This window comes from Sturnus vulgaris, chromosome 5 (genome assembly GCF_052056855.1).
Source record: "Sturnus vulgaris isolate bStuVul1 chromosome 5, bStuVul1.hap1, whole genome shotgun sequence".
Classification (NCBI taxonomy): Eukaryota; Metazoa; Chordata; class Aves; order Passeriformes; family Sturnidae; genus Sturnus; species Sturnus vulgaris.
The window spans coordinates 52,202,535-52,221,767 of record NC_142247.1 but is presented as its reverse complement, the minus strand read 5'-3'; the positions used below and the strand labels follow the sequence as shown (position 1 = coordinate 52,221,767).

At 38.7% G+C, this 19,233-nt stretch overlaps 1 protein-coding gene across 3 annotated transcripts in view; it reads right to left on the bottom strand.

Annotated features, from left to right (window-relative positions):
• CPED1 (cadherin like and PC-esterase domain containing 1) overlaps positions 1–19,233 on the bottom strand; it is a 154,360-nt gene that overhangs the window by 91,365 nt on the left and 43,762 nt on the right. For all 3 annotated transcript variants that reach the window (XM_088165705.1, XM_014877707.2, XM_088165706.1), the window contains exons 6-9: positions 15,528–15,687; positions 13,880–14,048; positions 2,057–2,199; positions 597–669 (exon numbers count right to left, since the gene is read on the bottom strand). In XM_088165705.1, coding sequence (XP_088021831.1) covers positions 597–669; positions 2,057–2,199; positions 13,880–14,048; positions 15,528–15,687 — 545 coding nt within the window. The remainder of the gene's footprint in view (positions 1–596; positions 670–2,056; positions 2,200–13,879; positions 14,049–15,527; positions 15,688–19,233) is intronic.

The following is a 19,233-nucleotide window of genomic DNA, read 5'->3' as shown; positions in this document are numbered from 1 at the left end:
ATGCATATTCATATGTATACATGAGGTAATGAGAACTGCTGGAAAGCAGCACAATAATTGTTTCAGGACAGGTTGTTCTGAGGCAGGAGTTGTACAAAACCTGGCACAGGTGTCATTTCCATGATTTTAAGGGCCTGGATCATCCAGGAAGAAGACAGCACAGTGGAGGTCAAAGCAGGTAGTGAAATGAAGAAGTACAATCCAATTTATGGAGAAATTCAGTTAGTATTAGAAGCCAATTGTGGTTTTTTAACTTTCTCCATTCATCTTTGTTCTGTCACATTTGAAACCTAACTCCACTTTCATGCAATGCCTCCTATGGATTTTGTTTCACTGATAATCATTTGGGGTAATAGTCTTTTAATGTAAACTTAAAAGTTTGCACATTTTGATAGTCTGATGAATTTCATCACAGGAGCTCTGACTCTTAAAAACTAGTTTCTTCTACAGAAACTCTCCACAATCAGCCATAAATAATATTAAAGTATTGGTACATTTCTTAGACATTTGAGAGTACCTGTCAAAGAGGGTTTTCTGCTGTGTTCTTCTTGGTGTAAATTTTTTGAGTCAAGCAATAATTTGTGCGATTTTCTCACCTTTAGAACTACTGGGTGTATGGACATGCCAAATCCAATGTCAAAGGTTAGCATTTGAAAACACTGGCTGCATCTGAAAAATACAATGTAAAATAAATCAGTTTTTGTGAGGTTAGGTACTGTTGTGAAATATAGAATCATAGAATAATTTAGGTTGGAAAAAACCTTTAAGATCATTGCTTCCAATCATAAACCTAGCACTGCCAAGTCCACTAGTGAACCATGTCCCTATACACAGTAAGATTCAATACACACACAGGTCCAGAGAACACATGCAGGAAAACTTACACACACATGTCAAGAAACAGCATGTGATTCAGACTAAATAAATTTCTAAGAGCCAGCAGTATTAAATATGGAAGGAGTCAGATTCTAAGATGATGAAAATAGTGCTACATAAAAGTGTTTTTAATGATTGACAGAGAGGGTGGTGAATTACGCCAAAGGAAGAAATACCTTTTGAAGAGAGTGAATGAGGCCCTGCAAAGCTTTGAAGACATTTGGAAGGGAAGAGATGGTGAAACATCCCAGGCTTACTGAAGTCAAAGAGCTCTGCTGCAGCTATGGGGATATTTGGAGCCATAGGCCAGGAGTTATACACAAGTCTTGTGTTACACAAACAAGACAGTCCATTTCAATGGTAAAAAAGAGATTTTGGACCACTGTCAAAATAGCTTCATCTCCATTACACTCCTCTCCTCCTTGCTATCTTCACCACTCACAATATAAGCTTTATTCCCAACTTGTGTAAGTCAAATAATGAGTTTTACATTACTACCACTAAAACACCTGGTTGTCAAATAGCTTAAACACATAAATTTAATAAATAGCAACTTATTTAGTACTTATCATAAAAATGTCAGGGATGGGACATAACATACATAGAACAAATATTAATTTTATTTAGTAAAAATATTACATAATTGAGGTGGATTTATGTGTAAGAATTATAACACTAATCGTAATGATTACACACAGAAATGTGACTGTTGGTGCCTAGGTATATTTTATAGCCTACACTTCATAAAGTGTTTTACAGCGTCTCTTGTTCAGATTGCCTGCCAGAGGCAGCTCAGAACAATCTGGGCAACTCTAGTATTAAATATTTGACATATGACAGAAAGCTCACTGAAAGGAAATACAGCTTTATATATGTTAGGACTATCCCAGTAGTGAGTGATTTCTGTTCATTTGTGCTGCCTGAAACAGTTCATTAGGACAGCAGCTGGTCCTAAGTATTCATCATAACCTTTTCACAAACTAGAAAACTAGTGTTTTCAGAAACACTGTGGATATTGAAGAGTTCTACTTCTTAAATGCAGCATGTCCACACCTTATAGAGAAGTATGAAATAGGTGGGAATTTTTTATTTTAAGATTCTTGTATCCTCTGCAATTTTTATTCTGTTCTAAGGAGCTATCTTGACACTAGCATTACAATGACTATTGCAAGTGACTTACTGATTGAAAGAATTTTGTCCTGAGGTAGAGGATTTGCTGAAGACCTCAGTTATAAGTAGAAGTTTGTTTATAACCTCCTTCATGTTGTTGAAGGCTTGTTGGGGAGAACTGTTTCTGAAGAATATCTCAAAAAACCTTTGCAGCTGTGAAAGAGAATACATGCATTTTTTAGCATTTACAGTATATCAGTGCTTAAAATTATAAATTAAAAGGCTGATAGAAATAAAAATTGCTTTGGAATATCATCTTCAATTATTATTAATTTGTACAGTAAAGTGGCATGTAAGGCTCCACATAGCAGTCTAATAGAGAATGACTTTATTTACAAAGAAGTGTATCAGAAACAAAAGCTATATTAATGGTTTTAAAAAATACTGCTCAGAATCTAGGCTTACTTTGATAACACCTTTTTCTGTCACTGGTTCTAGGCAAACAAACTCACAAATTCTTGTATCTTCATCAGAGGATAATAGCATACTTAAAGTAGAAGCCTTCTCTTTTCTTAACATACTGTGCCAACGGCTATCCCACTTGACCTTTACTACAGATCCTTACCCTGGACAACAAGCTTTAAATAGAATATAGAAAAAAAGATGTAAAATGATCAGCCACTGCAGCCTGTGTTTTGACTGAACTCTGCATATTCTGTGGTTTTCAGACTCACAAATCCTCCCAAATAGCATACTTACTGGCCTGCACAGCACTGTCCTCAGGTGCTTTCATCACACATGCAAATTCACCCCTATCATCACTCCAGACAGAGATTCAGGGAAACAACTGGAGCAGCACAGAGACCTAGTGAAGAGTGGGATATAGCCAGGTTTTGTAGTATCAGAGTCCTCAGTGCTAAGAAAGGGGTTGCCTTTGAACCATATTTCCATTAGAGTTATCATACAGCACAGAACACCATTAAGGTCTGAACTATGTAAAACTGTTAGATAATAAAGTAGTACTATATTACCAAAGAGACACTTTCATATATAGCAAAAAACCACTATCTTCAGAAATAAAGCATGTAACACATTTTGTATTAAAAAAGGAAAATTTTCTGCTTATTTCTGGGAATTTCGCTGCTACATTTATTTAGAAATGCCAGTATGTATTTTCTATTATCACCCACTTATACATGAGAGGTAACAGAATGGAAGCATGTAGGCTTCTGTAGACAACCCTCCTGAAGACTGATATGCTTGGCACCTCTATCTGCTTTGGACTGCTACAGCCATGAACAAGTATCCACAGTAGATGGATTACCCAAGTCTGGGCCTTGGTAAAAGTCCACAACAAAATTTAATGTGATATTTTAGCTACAAAGCACGATTACAGAGCTACAGGGAGCTTTGGAGGTCATCTGGTCCAACCTCCCTGCTTAAGCAGGGTCATCTACAGTTGGTTGCCTAGAATTGCATCCAGAAAGTTTTTGAATACCTCCAAGGATAAAGACTTCCACAGCTTCTCTGGGGAACCTGTGCCAGTGCTTGGTTACCCACAAAGTAAAAGTGTTTCCTAATGCTCAGAAGGAATGTGCCATGTTTCAATTTGTGCCCATGGCCTCCTGCTCTGTCACTAGGCACCACTGAAAAGGGACTTTGTCTTCTTTACAACCTCTCCTCAGCTATTCTTACATTTTGATGACATCCCTCTGGCCCCTAAGAAGCTTCTCCAGGCTAAACAGCCACAGTTATTTCAGCATTTCCTCATATAAGGAATGTTCAGACTCTTAATCACCTTATTGCCTGCTCCCACCTATGGATGTTCTCCACATTCCCTCCTGCACTCGAGAGTACAGAACTGGACACAGTACTCCAGGTGTGCCACAAGGGCAGACTGCTGCCTGATGGTCAAATAGCTGTCCTAGACCCTTTTCTGCAAAGCTGTTTTCCAGCCACTGGCCTCCAGCATGTGCTGGTGCCTGAGGCTATTCCTTCCCAGGTGCAGGACTTTGCCCTTCCCCATGATGAATTGCATGAGGTCCTTGTCAATCCTCAACTCCAGTCTGCTGAGATCCTTCCAGGTGATAGGATGATCCTCTGCTGTATCAGCCACTCTTCCCAGTTTTCTGTCATCAGCAAAGTTGCTGAGTATACACTCTGCCCAATCATCCAGACATTTAACAAAGATGTTGAACAGAAATAGACCCAGTAAGGATTTCTGCATACAACGCTAGCTCCTGGTCATGTGCTATGATGCATTCACTGCGCTGACACCACAACTTACAGCACACTTCACTCCACCCTGGTCCACAAAATTTTCTAGGCAGTTTTGGAGTCTCCACTTGTGAGCATGAATACTTTCAAGGACACTGGTCTGCACTGGCACAGATGAATGGCTTTCAGTTTCTTCAAGTAGCATATTGATTGCAGTTAAATGTAATAAGTACTGTTCAATTTCCTTTTTAAAAAATACTGCAACATTGCTTACAGCCAGCCATGGGAGATATGCAGCTAACATTGATCCTCCTTTGCTTTTTGCTCTCTTTAGTTTCACTAACTCCATTCATTTGTGCTGGTAAATAACTGAAGGATAGGAATTTGGTCTGTTTGCCTTCCTGTTCTTATCAACTCTGTTTTTATTTCTACAAGTGGTTGCCTTTCCAAGTTTTACTGACTAAAAGAATTGTGATCCATGCACAGATCTGTGCTAAAGGTTTGTAGTGCCTGGGACTTTTTCTTTTTAGTAAAGCTATTTGAAATATCAGTAGGAAAAAAATGGCAACAATACATATGGCTGAAATTATAAAACTAAACTTCTAACTGCAGGAAATGGTGAAGTAAAGGTTACACATATAGCCTCAACTCTGTTCTTTGGATATTCGCATGATGCTGAAATCTTGAATTAAATCACACAGTATTTCTATACTGTAGAACGTTTTCCATGTGTACTGCAGTTCCATGAACCTGTGGGGCAAAGGAACCCCAGATGCATTATTTAGAGATTATGCAGCTCCTCACATCACACTCTATTTCATCTCCAAAACAGGAAGAAATCCTTCTTTTTTCTCAAAAGTCTAAGACCACCAAAGCTGTGTTTCTCCCACAGAGTGGTACAAAGATTAAGTGGTACAAATGTGGAACAAGAAGCTCCACATTTTTCAAATCAGTTCTGATTCAGATTCATCTCCAAGTGAAATTGTTCCACTTCAGTTTCTTGTTCAGAACAAAACCAGTTAATTAAACTGTTCATATGAATAAAGAAAAAAATTAAAATGAAGGCTCATCTCACCAAGGTGGTTCTTCAGCTGGATTTTTCAAATATTTCCAGCACCTCTGCCAGATTCTGCGCACAACTTGGGCTTGCACCTTTTCTCTAACTTCCTAAATCTCCATTGGGTATTGAAAGACTAAGTGAGAAAATGTGCTATTGTGCTGCACAGGGAACATAAGGGGTTGAAGAGTTTTATGAGGAGAGATGGGGATTACTGGAAGGAGGAGCAAGAGCACCATTAGCTCATTTCCTCCCTCACCATCAATCAATTCCCAAGCACTTTAACACAAAGAATACATAATTAATACATTTCTAGTAACAACTGATGAAGACAGGCTGCCTTGCCCTGCTGGTACTCATAGCACGCTGTTGGTTATAATAGTCAACTGTTGCCATCAGAATAGGTATTAAAATAAAACTGGCATCTCCAGGAAACTGTGTTTTAGTTACAGCTCTCCTTAGCCAGCCTAGAAAAGAAACATTGCTCAACAGGTTCTCATTAGAGGATATCAGGTTTTAGACCAATGTTTATTCTAAGGCAATGGCTGAAAATAAATATTTAGTCAGGCTGGTTTAGGACCAATAGAGATGAGATGAATACTTCAGGTTAAATTCCAATTCATAAAAACAACCTATTTAAACAAGTTCAGGTTAGGTTTGACTCCAACAGATTCCACAGGATTTACAGCAACAGATAGGGAAACTTTAAAGTGTATAGATTAAGAGATTAAGGGTGATAACGTGTGAAAATCTGCAGCAACCTCACGTTCTTCTGAGTGAATAAAAGTATATAAATATCTGTGTTCAACTGCAAAATACTAAAGAGCTGAAGGTTTCTTTAAGTGACAACCACTGATGCTGATCCTCTCACTTCCAGAGGAAACAGACTGCCTGTCCAGCAAAATGCACCGTTTCCATAGACAGAGTGTGATTAACAGAAGCATCGAACAATTTAAAGAGGACTGAGTAGGAAATACTGCTGGCAGTTACAGGAACCTATTCTGGGAGAAAGCTGACCTCTGGCTGGCTAATTTTTAAGCAGAGGAATAGGGTTTAAATTTTAGTAGACTGCTAAGACTAAATGCAGACATGCACGCTTATTTTATACAATGACACCATTATATACAGAATTGCAAGACTTCTCAGAAGCTTGAAGGTGTTCATCCAAATGCTGGACTCAGATGGAGGTAGGGTCCAAATATTTATGTAATGCCTTACAGAAGTGTGCAAATGCACAGTTACATGGATCAAATACACATCTTCTGTAAAGGCAGAATGAACTAGAAATACGCTTTAGATTAATTTAAACTCATTGACCTTTCACTGCCCAATAATTTTTTCTTGCTTTAGGAAATGCCACTCGGAAAAAAATACTAACTCAATATTAATTTTAGGATGCCTTTTTTTTTACCCATTTTGACATCCAGTTTTTAAAATCTGCAGTCATTAAAATTAGCCTTATAATCGCAATGACATGGATCCCTTTGGCTCCTCAAAAATACACTGAATCATCAGGTAAAGGTCTGACACATTGAAAAAATGCAATTTAATTGACAAGGCATTCTAATTTGCAGACTTCATGCACAGAGTCATGGAGCCTACAGAAGAGTGGAAGAGTGTGGCACTCACTGGGCTGAAGGTTGACTGTAGTAATTCCCTCAAGAAGATTTTCCTGGGGAAATTTTTCTGCAAATTAATTTCTCAGGAGAGCTGCTGGGACAGCCTCGGGCAGTTACCTGAATGATTAGCTGAGGATTGCCCTGAGAAAGAGTATAAAACCAAACTGTAGTGATCTTTCTGAGGTTGCCTCCTAGCTCAATCCTAAACAATCTTGCCTCCTGATGAAACAAACAGGAAAGATTTTCCCTAACTAACCTTGGGAATGGCCATAAATGCAAACTTAGAACACCTTCCTTTACTGACTGCACGGATTAGCTCTCTCGATTGGTGTTCAGAGACACAGTTCACATGAAGACAATTCACTCATGTGCGAATATTGCAGAGGAATCCCACACTACAAGACTACATGGCTTATGTCTGTGTACAAGCTAAATGTCTAGGTTCCCTTTACATCTCATTGCAGAACACAGATTCTTGAAGAGCATAATTTATGCCATCTTAAAGTAGATGTCTCAAAACAGTGACATTAATTGCAATCTAAATTTGCTTGGTACCCCTGGGGAGTCTAAGTGAGACACTGAAGACAGGAGATCTATCACTGGAGTGCTCATACAGCCTGCCCACGGACAACACCACTTGTGTGCCTGGAATATGTAGAACTGTCTGGGATGATGTTTGACCAAACTTACCATGATAAAGAGGAATGCAACCATCAATAAGGTTAAACAGTAACCAGGAAATTATAAAGTGACTTTTGAAACAAAGAAGTAGTCAGCTTGGGAAATAATTGAAAATGAGCAAGAAAATTCGCAGCAGGGGAGAGAGTCAGGATAGAGACAGCAGCAGCCAAAACCTGGTCAGGCACTGCCACAAGTCAGCCTGCACCACAGCTTCTGCCTAGACTTCAGGAAATACTGGGATGTAAGGATGGACACAGGTCCTGCATGGGTACGTGTGAAATGGGCACCCACAGAGCAGGGGCCCCCACTTTTCCAAGCAGAAGTGCATGAAAGAAGGGAAGCTGCATCCCAGGAGAGCAGGACCGTGTCTGTAACCTGTATTGCCTGTGAGGTGGAGGCTGGATGAATGGGTGGACATGGGTGAATGAGCAGATGTCACTAGAGATTCAGAGAGTATTTACAGAAGGATGTTTAGAAGTGTGCAATGTTCAATGAAATGTTTTAAGTGTCTGGTATTATGATTTATCTCTTCTGTTACTGAACTTTTTAGAAGGTATATTATAATTACTGGCTGCCAATTGATTGTATATCATCAGTTAGACACCGCTGGTTTGGTTAAACAATGTGAACTCCTACATTATTTCCTGTAATACTAAATCCCCTCTGGAGGCATAGAGGAGCTCTGGACCTACCTCAGAGGCAAGAAGGTAGAAGAGACCACCACTGAGTAATTCAATTTTGAGGTTTACATTTTGGGATCTAGAACATCCTACTTTACAGTATTTGTACGAATTGATTTTGAAAGACCTTGCAGGTTCCTAGTAGTAGCCTTCAAAATGACATGGCAGTTCACTTTCGTACATTCATTCTTCTTACTGGATCAATTTTTGTTAAAATTTTTTCACCAGGTCCAAATACTTTAGGGCATAAGTAGTTGTTCATAGGTATAAAAATACTGATTTACACACAAACAAGAATTTCCTTGATTATATGTATGGAAGTATCTAAATATCTAACATGTCTGCAAGAATAAAAACTAGTTCCACACAGAAGGCCAGGAAGAAGCATACTTAGCAATGAAACTATTTCCTATATTTTCCGCTAACACAGGTGTGACTAGAGTATATAGAAATAGTCAAAGGCCATGTAATGGGAGAAAAATGTACCCATGAACCATGTACCAATGGTTCCAGAACTAAACACAGAGAGAACAGTTCAGTAATTTATCATAAGTTTATTGCATTAGCTTCAGGTAGATCTGTTCATTATACTCCTGATTTGTTGTTATGATCTGCCCTTTCTCTGCAGCTCTAACATGGCACTTGATGAAAGAGGTAATCACATTAGTGTCCAACTATTTTTTACAGTAAATTTCCCACTTCTGTATATATTTTTCATTACATAAGATTTTTAAAAATATGGTAATCAATTCTCCAGAAAAATAAATTGTTCACAAAAAAACCCAACATCTTTCCCCTCAACACTTTCATAACTTAATGACATGGAGAAGAAAAGGCCCTCTGAGAAAGGTTTCTTTTCTCTAAAGCTCCTTGCTCTTAAGACCAAGTCCAAAAGCAAAAAGGCACTCACCAGCTTCAGCAACCATAAAATTAGGCCTTTTGACTGAGACTGAGCTAAGAATGGTTTCCCAAATCAGCCCTGACTTCTTAGTGGGAAGGTAAAGGTGATTTTCTAACAGTATTTCCCAGGTTGCTGTGAGAATCAAAAGTGTATCAGCTTGACCAAGGGAAGCTGGAATTCAAAAAAAGGAAAGATGAGAAGAATTAGGATAATAGGAGGCAGGTCTAGGAAAGCTGGAAGCCACAGAAGGGCATGCTTACAGAGCTGACTGGATTAAACAGCCAAAGCAAGAGGATACGTGAACTAGAAAAACACCAGAGAGCTAAGGGCCAGGATAGTCGTGTAAAATCTTATGACATATCCACATGTTGTGGAGGACAGTCTCAAGCTCTTACTTAGCTAAATAGGGATGTTCAGAATTAGAAAAGCAGAAAAGATCTCCAGAAATAATTTTATTTGTGCATTGCATGACAGGTTGACACAGATGAAGAAAGCAAAGAAGGAAGGATTTCTTATTCCTTGTTTTAAGACAAGAATTAAGGATATGAAATCAAGTGATATTTGACTTTGCTGAAGTTTTATAGCAAACAAATACTCTTTTCAAGCAACGTGTAAATAATCTGTAAAGTATCATTGCTTGAAGACTTTTGTAAGACCAAAAGCATTCATGAATTTAGAAATCTAGTAGAGAATTGCTTGCATAAAAGCCCACTGGAGCTTATTAAACATCAAGATATATATTCCACTTCCAGTTTTGTGTTTATAATGCCACAGGTCACCAGAAAAAGATATAGTCTGCCTAGGGACTACTACCATTTTATGTTTATCCTGTTGCAGTTTCATGATGCTCTCTCGACTGGCACAAATGGAGTGTCAGACTAAGCACATCTTTGATCTTCCCCAGTCCAGATAGACTTCCATTCTTGTATCAGTGAAAAGAGAAATTATAAATACTATGAGGAAAAAAAATAAAAGAGATGGCATTTATATTATGCTCAGTCTCCCAGAAAGAAGGGCATTACAGCATTCTGACAGAATTTAATGAGAGAATTTAATTTTAGTCCCAAATAACCCTGCAATCTAATTGATTAAGAACTGATGGTAATTTTTCTTGTGCGTTTGCTCCAATAAGTGACAGGGCAACGACAGGAAATTAAAAACAAACAAACAAACATAAAACAAAGAGAAAAATCCCAAGCTTTTCCGCTATTCGCAAGCATTTAGCTCTTTATTGGTTTGTTTGTTTGCATTCTAGCTCACTTTAAATACTTCTAGCAGTACCAAAGGTGGCCACTTGAGGGCAATACTGCAACTTAATTTCCACGATGCTCGGCTCTAAGCCAGACCGCCACGTCATATTAAAAGCCAGATTTCACGTAAAGGCGAGGGCCCCGTTTTATTTGCGTGTATGTTAAACAGGAAAAAAAAATTCTTTCCTCAAGTTTCCAAGTGCTTAATACACAAAGAGAGTTTCAGCAACAGTTACAATGATTCACAGCTCAGCAAGCTCAACAGCAAACTAATAAATTATACTTACTTCACTTCACAACTGGAAAATTACTTAAGAACAGAGTTTCATCTGAGCACATCAAGGGTTATGTAAGAACACCAGTCAAAGAATTCAAGTCCAGGAGGCAACTGTCTATTTTAGATGAGCAAAAGGATGATGAGCCATAGCAGGGGCCACGGGAAGTTACTGGCAGCACAGTAGAGCCTTCCCTGATGATGCAGGATGTGGTACTTCTGTCTACAAAAGTACATCCCTTCATAAAGCATTGGGATCAGGTTGGGAAAGGTTAATGGAAGGACAAAGAAAGCTATTTGCAGTGTGTTAAGCCTTGAAATAATTAATCATGAATTACTGGTTTGCATACTGTCTTCTATAAAAGAGATAATTATTCAAGGGTGAGCATTCTTCTCAATACACATACATAATGTCGATTAACACAAGAGGAATTATTACACACATTGACAGAGACCCTTCCCTTAATTGGTACAATATGCAAAATACAAAGCTTCTATTTTATTGATAATTTTTCAACACACAGATGATCTAAATAAGTGGTTTCCAACTCTCCTCAAAGAAACAGGGCTATTACATAAGCCTCATATCTAAACATCTGTGTGGCAGCAAGCCATTCTCCCCCCTGCATCTCTTGCATCTTCCCATACTGGGCCCAAATCTGGAGTTGCACTTTTGTTACCCCTTGACAGCACACAAAATCCTCATGCCAGGTCAGGATTTACCTTCTTTTGCTTTCTGAAATGAAATATTAAAATTTGTATAATCCGGAGAAAACCTGGCAGCTGGTGAGCAAAACACACTTGAACTCTTCCTGAACTGCCATTTGACCAATGCTTATTCAAGGAATCATTCTGAAGCCATGCCACTATGACAATAAAAAGAAAATATGCATTGCAAAAATAATTTACAAGAGTTTACTAACAAAAAGGCAGTGGGGAACGCAGTATCAGTTAACTCCTGTTTTTCTTTACACAGTTTCTCTCAATCATTGATATCATCTAGTTACCACATCTCCATTTTTAAAAAAAAATCTCTCATATATCCCACATTCTAATAACTCCTAGCAAACATAAGGCATTGTTGTACATGGGAGATCAAACTTCAAACATACTTTACATGCTGAGTTTGTGATAGCAAAACTAAATTAACCACAAATGTGGATGAATTTCTCATTAAAAATATTGTAATTATACTGATATGAGAAAATATTTCCTGACCAGTTTTCTTGACCAGGCTCCTTGGCTGGTACAAGCATGCATTGCTCCACTGGCTACTTTGGGAGATGACTCTCCTGGCATTGTGTTTACACTGGCAAGTGATGGGGGGATCCATGAAGTTTATGAGAAACTTGACAAAATCTCTTAACAAAGGATATCAATGGCTGAATTCATACCTTCTCCCAAGTATTTTGTGATGGGTGACCTGCCTGTTCCTTCTGCACAGACCCTCTATATGATTTTCCCAGTAGTGCTTTCTAGCCACTCTATGACTTCCTAGTGTCTCCCTTCTCCTGGAAGCTCCTTGCCCCCTTCCATGTTCTTTACAGGGCACACTGTGCTGAGAGGTAGCCTTACACAACCTATTTTCCATCATTTTTTTAATTGCATTTCAATATCTACGTCACAACAAATGTGCTTTCATTCACAAATGGTGCCTATCTTTTGTGTATTTTTCACAATTTTGATGAGTTTGTCTGAAGCTATGGAAGGCATAATGTCACAACAGCAGTAAACAGATTGGAACCACTGTAGATGCACTGCTACTCCTATCTATCATTTTTATTGCTTCTTCAGCTGCCAAAATGCTCTCTAAATGGTGGCTGGCACCCTATTCAGCAGACTTCCCTCAGTGGGAATTGTTTTTCAGAGCCATATCAGAATTACTGACGACTACTAGCCTTTAAAGTAGTCCCTACTTCAGCTACAACAGTATTGCTGCTGGATATTGCGCTATTTTCATAAACATAAAGCAAAACTGAACCCCAGGGTTTGAAAGCGAGTTGCCATTATTCTTCATAAATGTAAATGGAGGAAAATACATGGCAAAGAAATACATCTCCATGGGCTTCCATAGCTTAATTGGGGGGAAGAGAGAAGTAGATTCAGCTCACCTAATTTTGGCAATACAGAATTTGGCATGTTCTCTAACAATGTCATAGCCCATAGAAGGAAGCAAACACTTTCACCAGGAAACTCATTCCAAAACTGGTGTTTAAATTAAGTGGGATGATTTGTTCTCTAGAGGTGTCTGTTTCTCTAATGACTAGAATTAGATAATGAGCTTAATCTAGGTGCTCCACTTGGCAAGAGCTAAAATTATAGAACGTACCAAATGGCTGATATCATCAACAGTCCTGACAGTGACACCACAACACTCAGACTGATCCAAAGCTGTGACCCGCTCCTACCCCAAGAAGGGGTAAAGCACACCCATCCTTTAACAGCTGCTGCAGGAGTTGATCTATGTGACCTCAGGAAATCACTGTCATGTTGTGAGCTTAATTCCTCAAAAGGGAAGAAGCAGTGGCACAACTGTAGCTTCTTCACAAAGAGCTCATGTGTTACAAGCACAGTCCCCTGCTAGAAGAAGAAAGGAATTGGAAAGTATATTTGCAAATCCATGAGACTGCTGAGAAAGCAAGATGTGGAGAGAGAGGAGTATCTCCAAGCACTTGGAGATGTCCAGAATTAATCTAAGGTACATATGAAACATCCTTCTTCGTAAAATTGAGGCCATGGGGAAACCACCCTATCCATGGTACACTTCCTTCCCCTTACTTAGAAGTGACCTGACCCTCCTCCTGTCTGTTTTACTGCACCTAAAAAAGAAATATAAACAAACTGTTTTAAATATTTACTTTCCCTTTTCACAACACTCTCAATATCCCAGCAAAAGTTGCTACTCTATGGCAGCACTCACACTGCTACGCTTTAGAGAAAACTCTGATCTTGCAACTGCTGTCAAATGTCACCAATAAAAATAGGCTTGGAGACATGCAAATCCCAGGCCCCCAGTGCACAGGGCAATGCTTTCCTGCTTCAAGAAGCAAACCCTACTTGTTTTGAGAAATGAAAACGGTACATTAGAATAATATTCACTGTAGGCTGTGGACTGCTAATAACAAAGGGGTAAAAGACAAGAAAGATATTCTCTAGTTTTCTGTCTAGGTACTTTTCCTGAAAGATGGAAAACTGAGGAAATTAAATGTTTTACCTTTAGGGTAAAATGTTTCTTCTTGGGTGGATGCCAGACAGTGGTGGTTGAATGAATGAATGCCCGCAGAGGTGTTAAGGATGTCACAAGCACATAGGCTTTGATGATTACAGAAAGGTCTTGAGCTTTAAGGATGTCCTTGTGGTTTGATGTAGTTGATACTTCATTCCTGGAAAGAAATAAAAATATGCAGCATTAATACAGTTATTTTGCAAATGAGCTATAAGAAAATAGTGAAATGGTGACATTAGTGGAAATAGGAAATTAGCCCTTTTTCTCCCAAGTTAAGCAACAAAGTAGATTAAATCAAGTAGACTGGAACAAAGCTTTACATCAAGTCATTTTACTGATTTCAGCATTTTTAACTCTTAGTTTCCAAACACAGGAGCAACTATGTTTAGAAGGAGTGATGCTTCAGAGTATATATGGGTAACTGCACTGTGGGAATAATTAAGTGTTACAAATTCAGGATATGCAGAGTGAAAGATTAAATCAAGATTAAATTAAACATCGAAGAAATCCAAACATCTTAAATAAAAGAAATGCACAGTCAAGGTATCCTATTTAATGCTGATTACAGTGAATTCAGAACACTCCCACCCAACCCTATGGAAAGACTGCAGTATTGTTAGCACTTCTGTAAAAAAGGGACAGAAACATGTGGTGCTGCATACTTCCCCTAATGAAAGCCATATACAATCATTCCAAATACTATGAAAGACTAGAATACCTAGAAATAACCCATAATAAATCAGTTAAACCTAAGAATTCTGCAAACAACTTTGTTTAAGAAGTGACAGAGCTCTCTAAAAACTGGCCTACAGCTCCCATAGTATACACAAAGAGAGTCAGCCACAGAAACAGAAGAGGAAAAAAACAAACCCAGGAAAAACCTGTTATTTAAAAGGTCATTACTTGGGGAAATCTGAGCTATACTTGTGCATATTCACAATGGCATTATTAATCTGTATGTTAAAATCTCTGAGTATCAGTTTATCTCATAGAGAATTCAATGGGAAGTTGACTACAGAAATTATGGGTCTCTAAGATTGATTACTGGTAAAAGACAAGGGGCTCTTCTTCAATTTCTCTGTAATTTTTGGCAATATGCGGCCTTTCCAGACCTCAGTTTTGCTATCTGTTAAGTAAGTCTAATAACATCTATCTTAAAGAGAACTTTTTCTCCCCTCTGCACAATAGCAGTTCCTCAGAACATAAAATTTGTGAAATAGTGTGATGTAGGAAACAGGACTCGATAACAGCTAACTTATCAAGTACTTCTTGGTTCTTCACCTTAAGGGAAGATCTCTGTTCGAAAGACTACATAGATACGTGTGTCAATGGTAGGGGCAAAGCAGAGATAGAAGCAGGAAACACCATGATACCTAAAGATTCAGGGGTGTCTCTGGGTCTGTATTTATCTGTTGAGACACTTCAATGCCTCAACATAAAGACTTAGACATTATACCCAAAACATGTGCAAGCTTGGCGAATACAGAAACAAACATTCTGCATGTATGAGATGCAATACATCCAAGTGCTCCATCTTCTGTGGTCTCCTCTTTTACTGCATTCTGCATCCTTGATTCCCAAATAATTGCATGCTGAAGCACTGGCAGTTTCTGAGAGTAGGTTATCATTAACTTACAGCTTTGTGCTCATACTCTGCTTCCACCAGTGCTGCAGATGGGAGGCACGTGCCTGCTCAGTGACTGCGCTGCTGCCCTGGGACACATTTCTTGTGGTGCTGGCCCTTGACAGTACAGGCTGACCAGAACAGTCTGGGGTGACAAATGGGAGCTGCAGGTCTGAAAAAAGTACCAAGGGGATGAGAAAGGAAGTCAGCAGAGCATTGAAAGCAGGGACGGACTCCTGCTGCTAAGGATTAAATGTATAAAACACAATAGACAGAGAAGAGCTACCAACATCAGATGAAAATGTAAAATAACAAATGCTAAGATGATAAACTTTTTTGGATCTGCTAGCAGAGAGTTTCACCCCCACCAAGCACCCCCTTCCAGCTGCTAGCTTCAGGCTGAAAGGCTTAGCTGCAACTCCTACTTCAGAGGTGAGTGCAGCAATACTGCATACAAAAATCATCACATTTTTCCTTCTTAAAAGAAGAAATTGAAATCCTTGATTTCCAAATATAGAATACCAAAACTTAGTTTCTCGTGGACCACTAATTACAGTAAATGGGGAAAAGAAATTTCTTTGATTAAGGACCAACAGACTTTGCTACTGTAATCACATAGCTCAATAAATAAGCACATATCCTTGTTTTTATGCTCGCCATTAAGGCTACAATTTGCAGCTACTGAAACCTATGGGAATCTTAGTTCTGCCACCAAACACAGTGGGAGTAGGACTGATGTGCCACAGTTCTCCAACTTATTGAGGCATGTGACTATTAATAGTAATCAAAATATTGTGATGTGAGGTCAGTCAAAGGGTAGCATTTTCTGCTTTTACTGTGCTTGATAAAAAAGGCACAAAGCCCTTATGTTGGGTCATTATTTCAGGCAGGATAGTTTTCATTTGCTCTAACACGCCTCACATTTCAAGTTCTTAAGCAATTGTCAGGAAAAATCAAGATGTTCAAATTATTCCCAAACCTTATTACTTTTCTTTTTAATGACATACCGCATTGTGCTATGTTCTGAATTTATTTGTACAGCTTCTTTTCTAAAGCATGCACTCTCAACTTTGGTGCATGAAATAAAAAATAAAACTGAAGTTGTTTTCCTGGTGATGAGCTGTAAACAGACATTTAAAGAAAAAAACTACTTATTTTCCCAGAGAGCCTATTAAAATAACATTGTGATTGTCTGTATTTATTGACTGTTCATCAGATCAGCTCGACTCAACCTTCCAGTCTCAACTGGGATCTAGAATTAATCTGGTCCTCTGCCTTACATGCACCATTTAGCAGCATTAAAGGCTTAATAATCAAAAGCAGGCAGTTATTTAATAGAACACGTCATGCTCAAATTATATTCACACTGACATCCTTCTGTTGCGTTATGCATTATAACTGATTTGCAAGTGACTACCTGGTTTTTGATGGTACAGTGACAAAAGCAGACTCCTCTACTTACTTGACTGTTTAGTGACAACAGGAGGAAGACAGTAAATTCCCATTAAGTAATTTATTTAGCAGACTTGCTTCTGAATATGCATTGGAACCAGATCTTTAAAATCAGGTTGTATTTTTTTCCATATCTGGCTTCATGTAAAGACACAAGGGCATTTTACTATGGCAATTTCAACCCTGTAGATAGACAATGTCATTTCACCATGGCAATTAGCAATGGTCCCATGAAACTACTCCTATGCATCCCTTTAGCTACTTAAAAGAAAGTAAACATTTTACTGAAAATAATAATATGGCAGAGAAGGGCTGTACAGATCCTTACACAAGAGAAAGCGATGTGTCTTTTCCTTTTATAAACATGTTTCTAATTGTATTGCTAAAGCAATAAGTAACAATTCACAAGTTTGAAAATAACGAGAGAAGGTTTGTGTACCTGTCTTTATCCCTCTTAAATGAGAGTTTTAGCTGTTTCAGGGAAAGAAAAAAGATCACTTTGACATTAATTTGTTTGTTACTACCCAGTGGACCATTTCTTGGAGCTGGATATAACGAAGTAAAACAAATAGGTAGGCACAGATGAAAAACACAACTGTCCTGGAATTCTCAAACTACTGGGTAGAAGATCCTTAGTGTTGCCCTAAGTCATTGCCTCAACTTAAAAAAAAAACCAACAAAAAAACAACCCAAAACACCCACATCCCCCCTCCCCCTGCAAAACCAACCAACCAACAAACAAAACCACCTGCCATGTCTTAAGGAAGAGGAGATTAAACAAATTTCAGGGTGCTGATGATTAGCATTGAAAACTAAAAAAGGGCAACGCTCATAAATTATGCCTCTTCTGTAAAGCATTCTGTTTGTACAGTGCCTTAAACCCCTTTATTGGTTTTGTGTTGGCATCTCCCTGGGAGATGAGCCCATCACAAGGGGGCTCTAAGAAGAAGTGAGACTATCACTAGGTGCTTACTCCTTTGAGATGACACAGAGCATGTACACCATCAGGCAGAGTTAAGAGGGAGTGAGAGTTCCTCACTTTGCTAAATCTACTCCTAGTAATCAATGAACGTAATTATCATAAGAGACATCAGTAGTGTTGAACTGAGCACACTCAGCTGCATCAGTTCTCATGGCAACTCTTCACCTGCTCCTGCACTCAAAAGCAGTAATAGTGCTTATTAGAGCTGTGTATTTGTTAATCAACTTTATCATCAATGAAAATTAGCCTGCAGTGCCTTTACTATTTGCAGTAATTGCCATGTTTTTCCATCTTGAAATCACTCTACAAGCTGTTGTTAATTAAGCAGTCCTCTTGAAGTACATAAACAACATCAACATTTTTTAGTGGAAGAGGTGAAGCAGGCTCAGCAGTTGATGAGTCAGGCTTGGAAAACCAAGTTAGAAAGAGTCCCAGCATCCTAATATCATGTCCAGACTATATCCCCTCTTTCAAAATTCCAAATTGTATCATTTGTGATTTGTACATAATAATTTTTGTAGCAGACTCTAAAGATCAAAGGAAAAAAATAAACAAAAGAAGATAATTTTTCTTTTTACAGTGGCTATGCAGTAATGAAAATGTTACACAAAGCGCTGTTTTTCCTGAGGAGCAGCTGCAGGCTTTGCCACAAGTACTTTTTGCTGCTGCCATTTTTGATGTTCCAGTGTAAAGCAAAAGACCTATGGCTGGATACCTGCTTTCACTTTGAAAAAAACACCAAGCTTCACTTCCTTGAAATTCTGGCTTGAATAAGTTTTCTGATGATGACATCTCTGGAATGGTACCATTGAAAACACTGACAACAACACCACTTTACCTCTGTCTAGGGTGTTCACTGTGAGGCCATGCTGATGAGTAAGGAGGCCACTACATGTTCTCACCTGAATTCACATATTAACCCAGCAGCAGGTAAAATACAGACCTGAGACAAGAACAGCTGCATGGCACATGCAAAGAGGAGGTATAAAATCCACCAAAGCAAGTTAACACCTCTAGATCAAAAAAAAATAAGCACCTCTTTGTCACATGAACTGGTGGCAGATACTATTCTGTCAACTGCAATCTCTCAAAGTACAACAGTCAAACAGATCAGTTGGCAGTGACCACTGATCCCTAAAGCAGCAGCCTCACTGACACCTGATGAGGCCTTTCAAATGTTTTACACAGCTGTGACTTCTTGCTCCTTGCCCCCCCATCTCTGGCTCACAAGTTATTGACTTGTCTTTGGCTCAGAGTTCTGAAGCGTAACATGTGATTCAACAC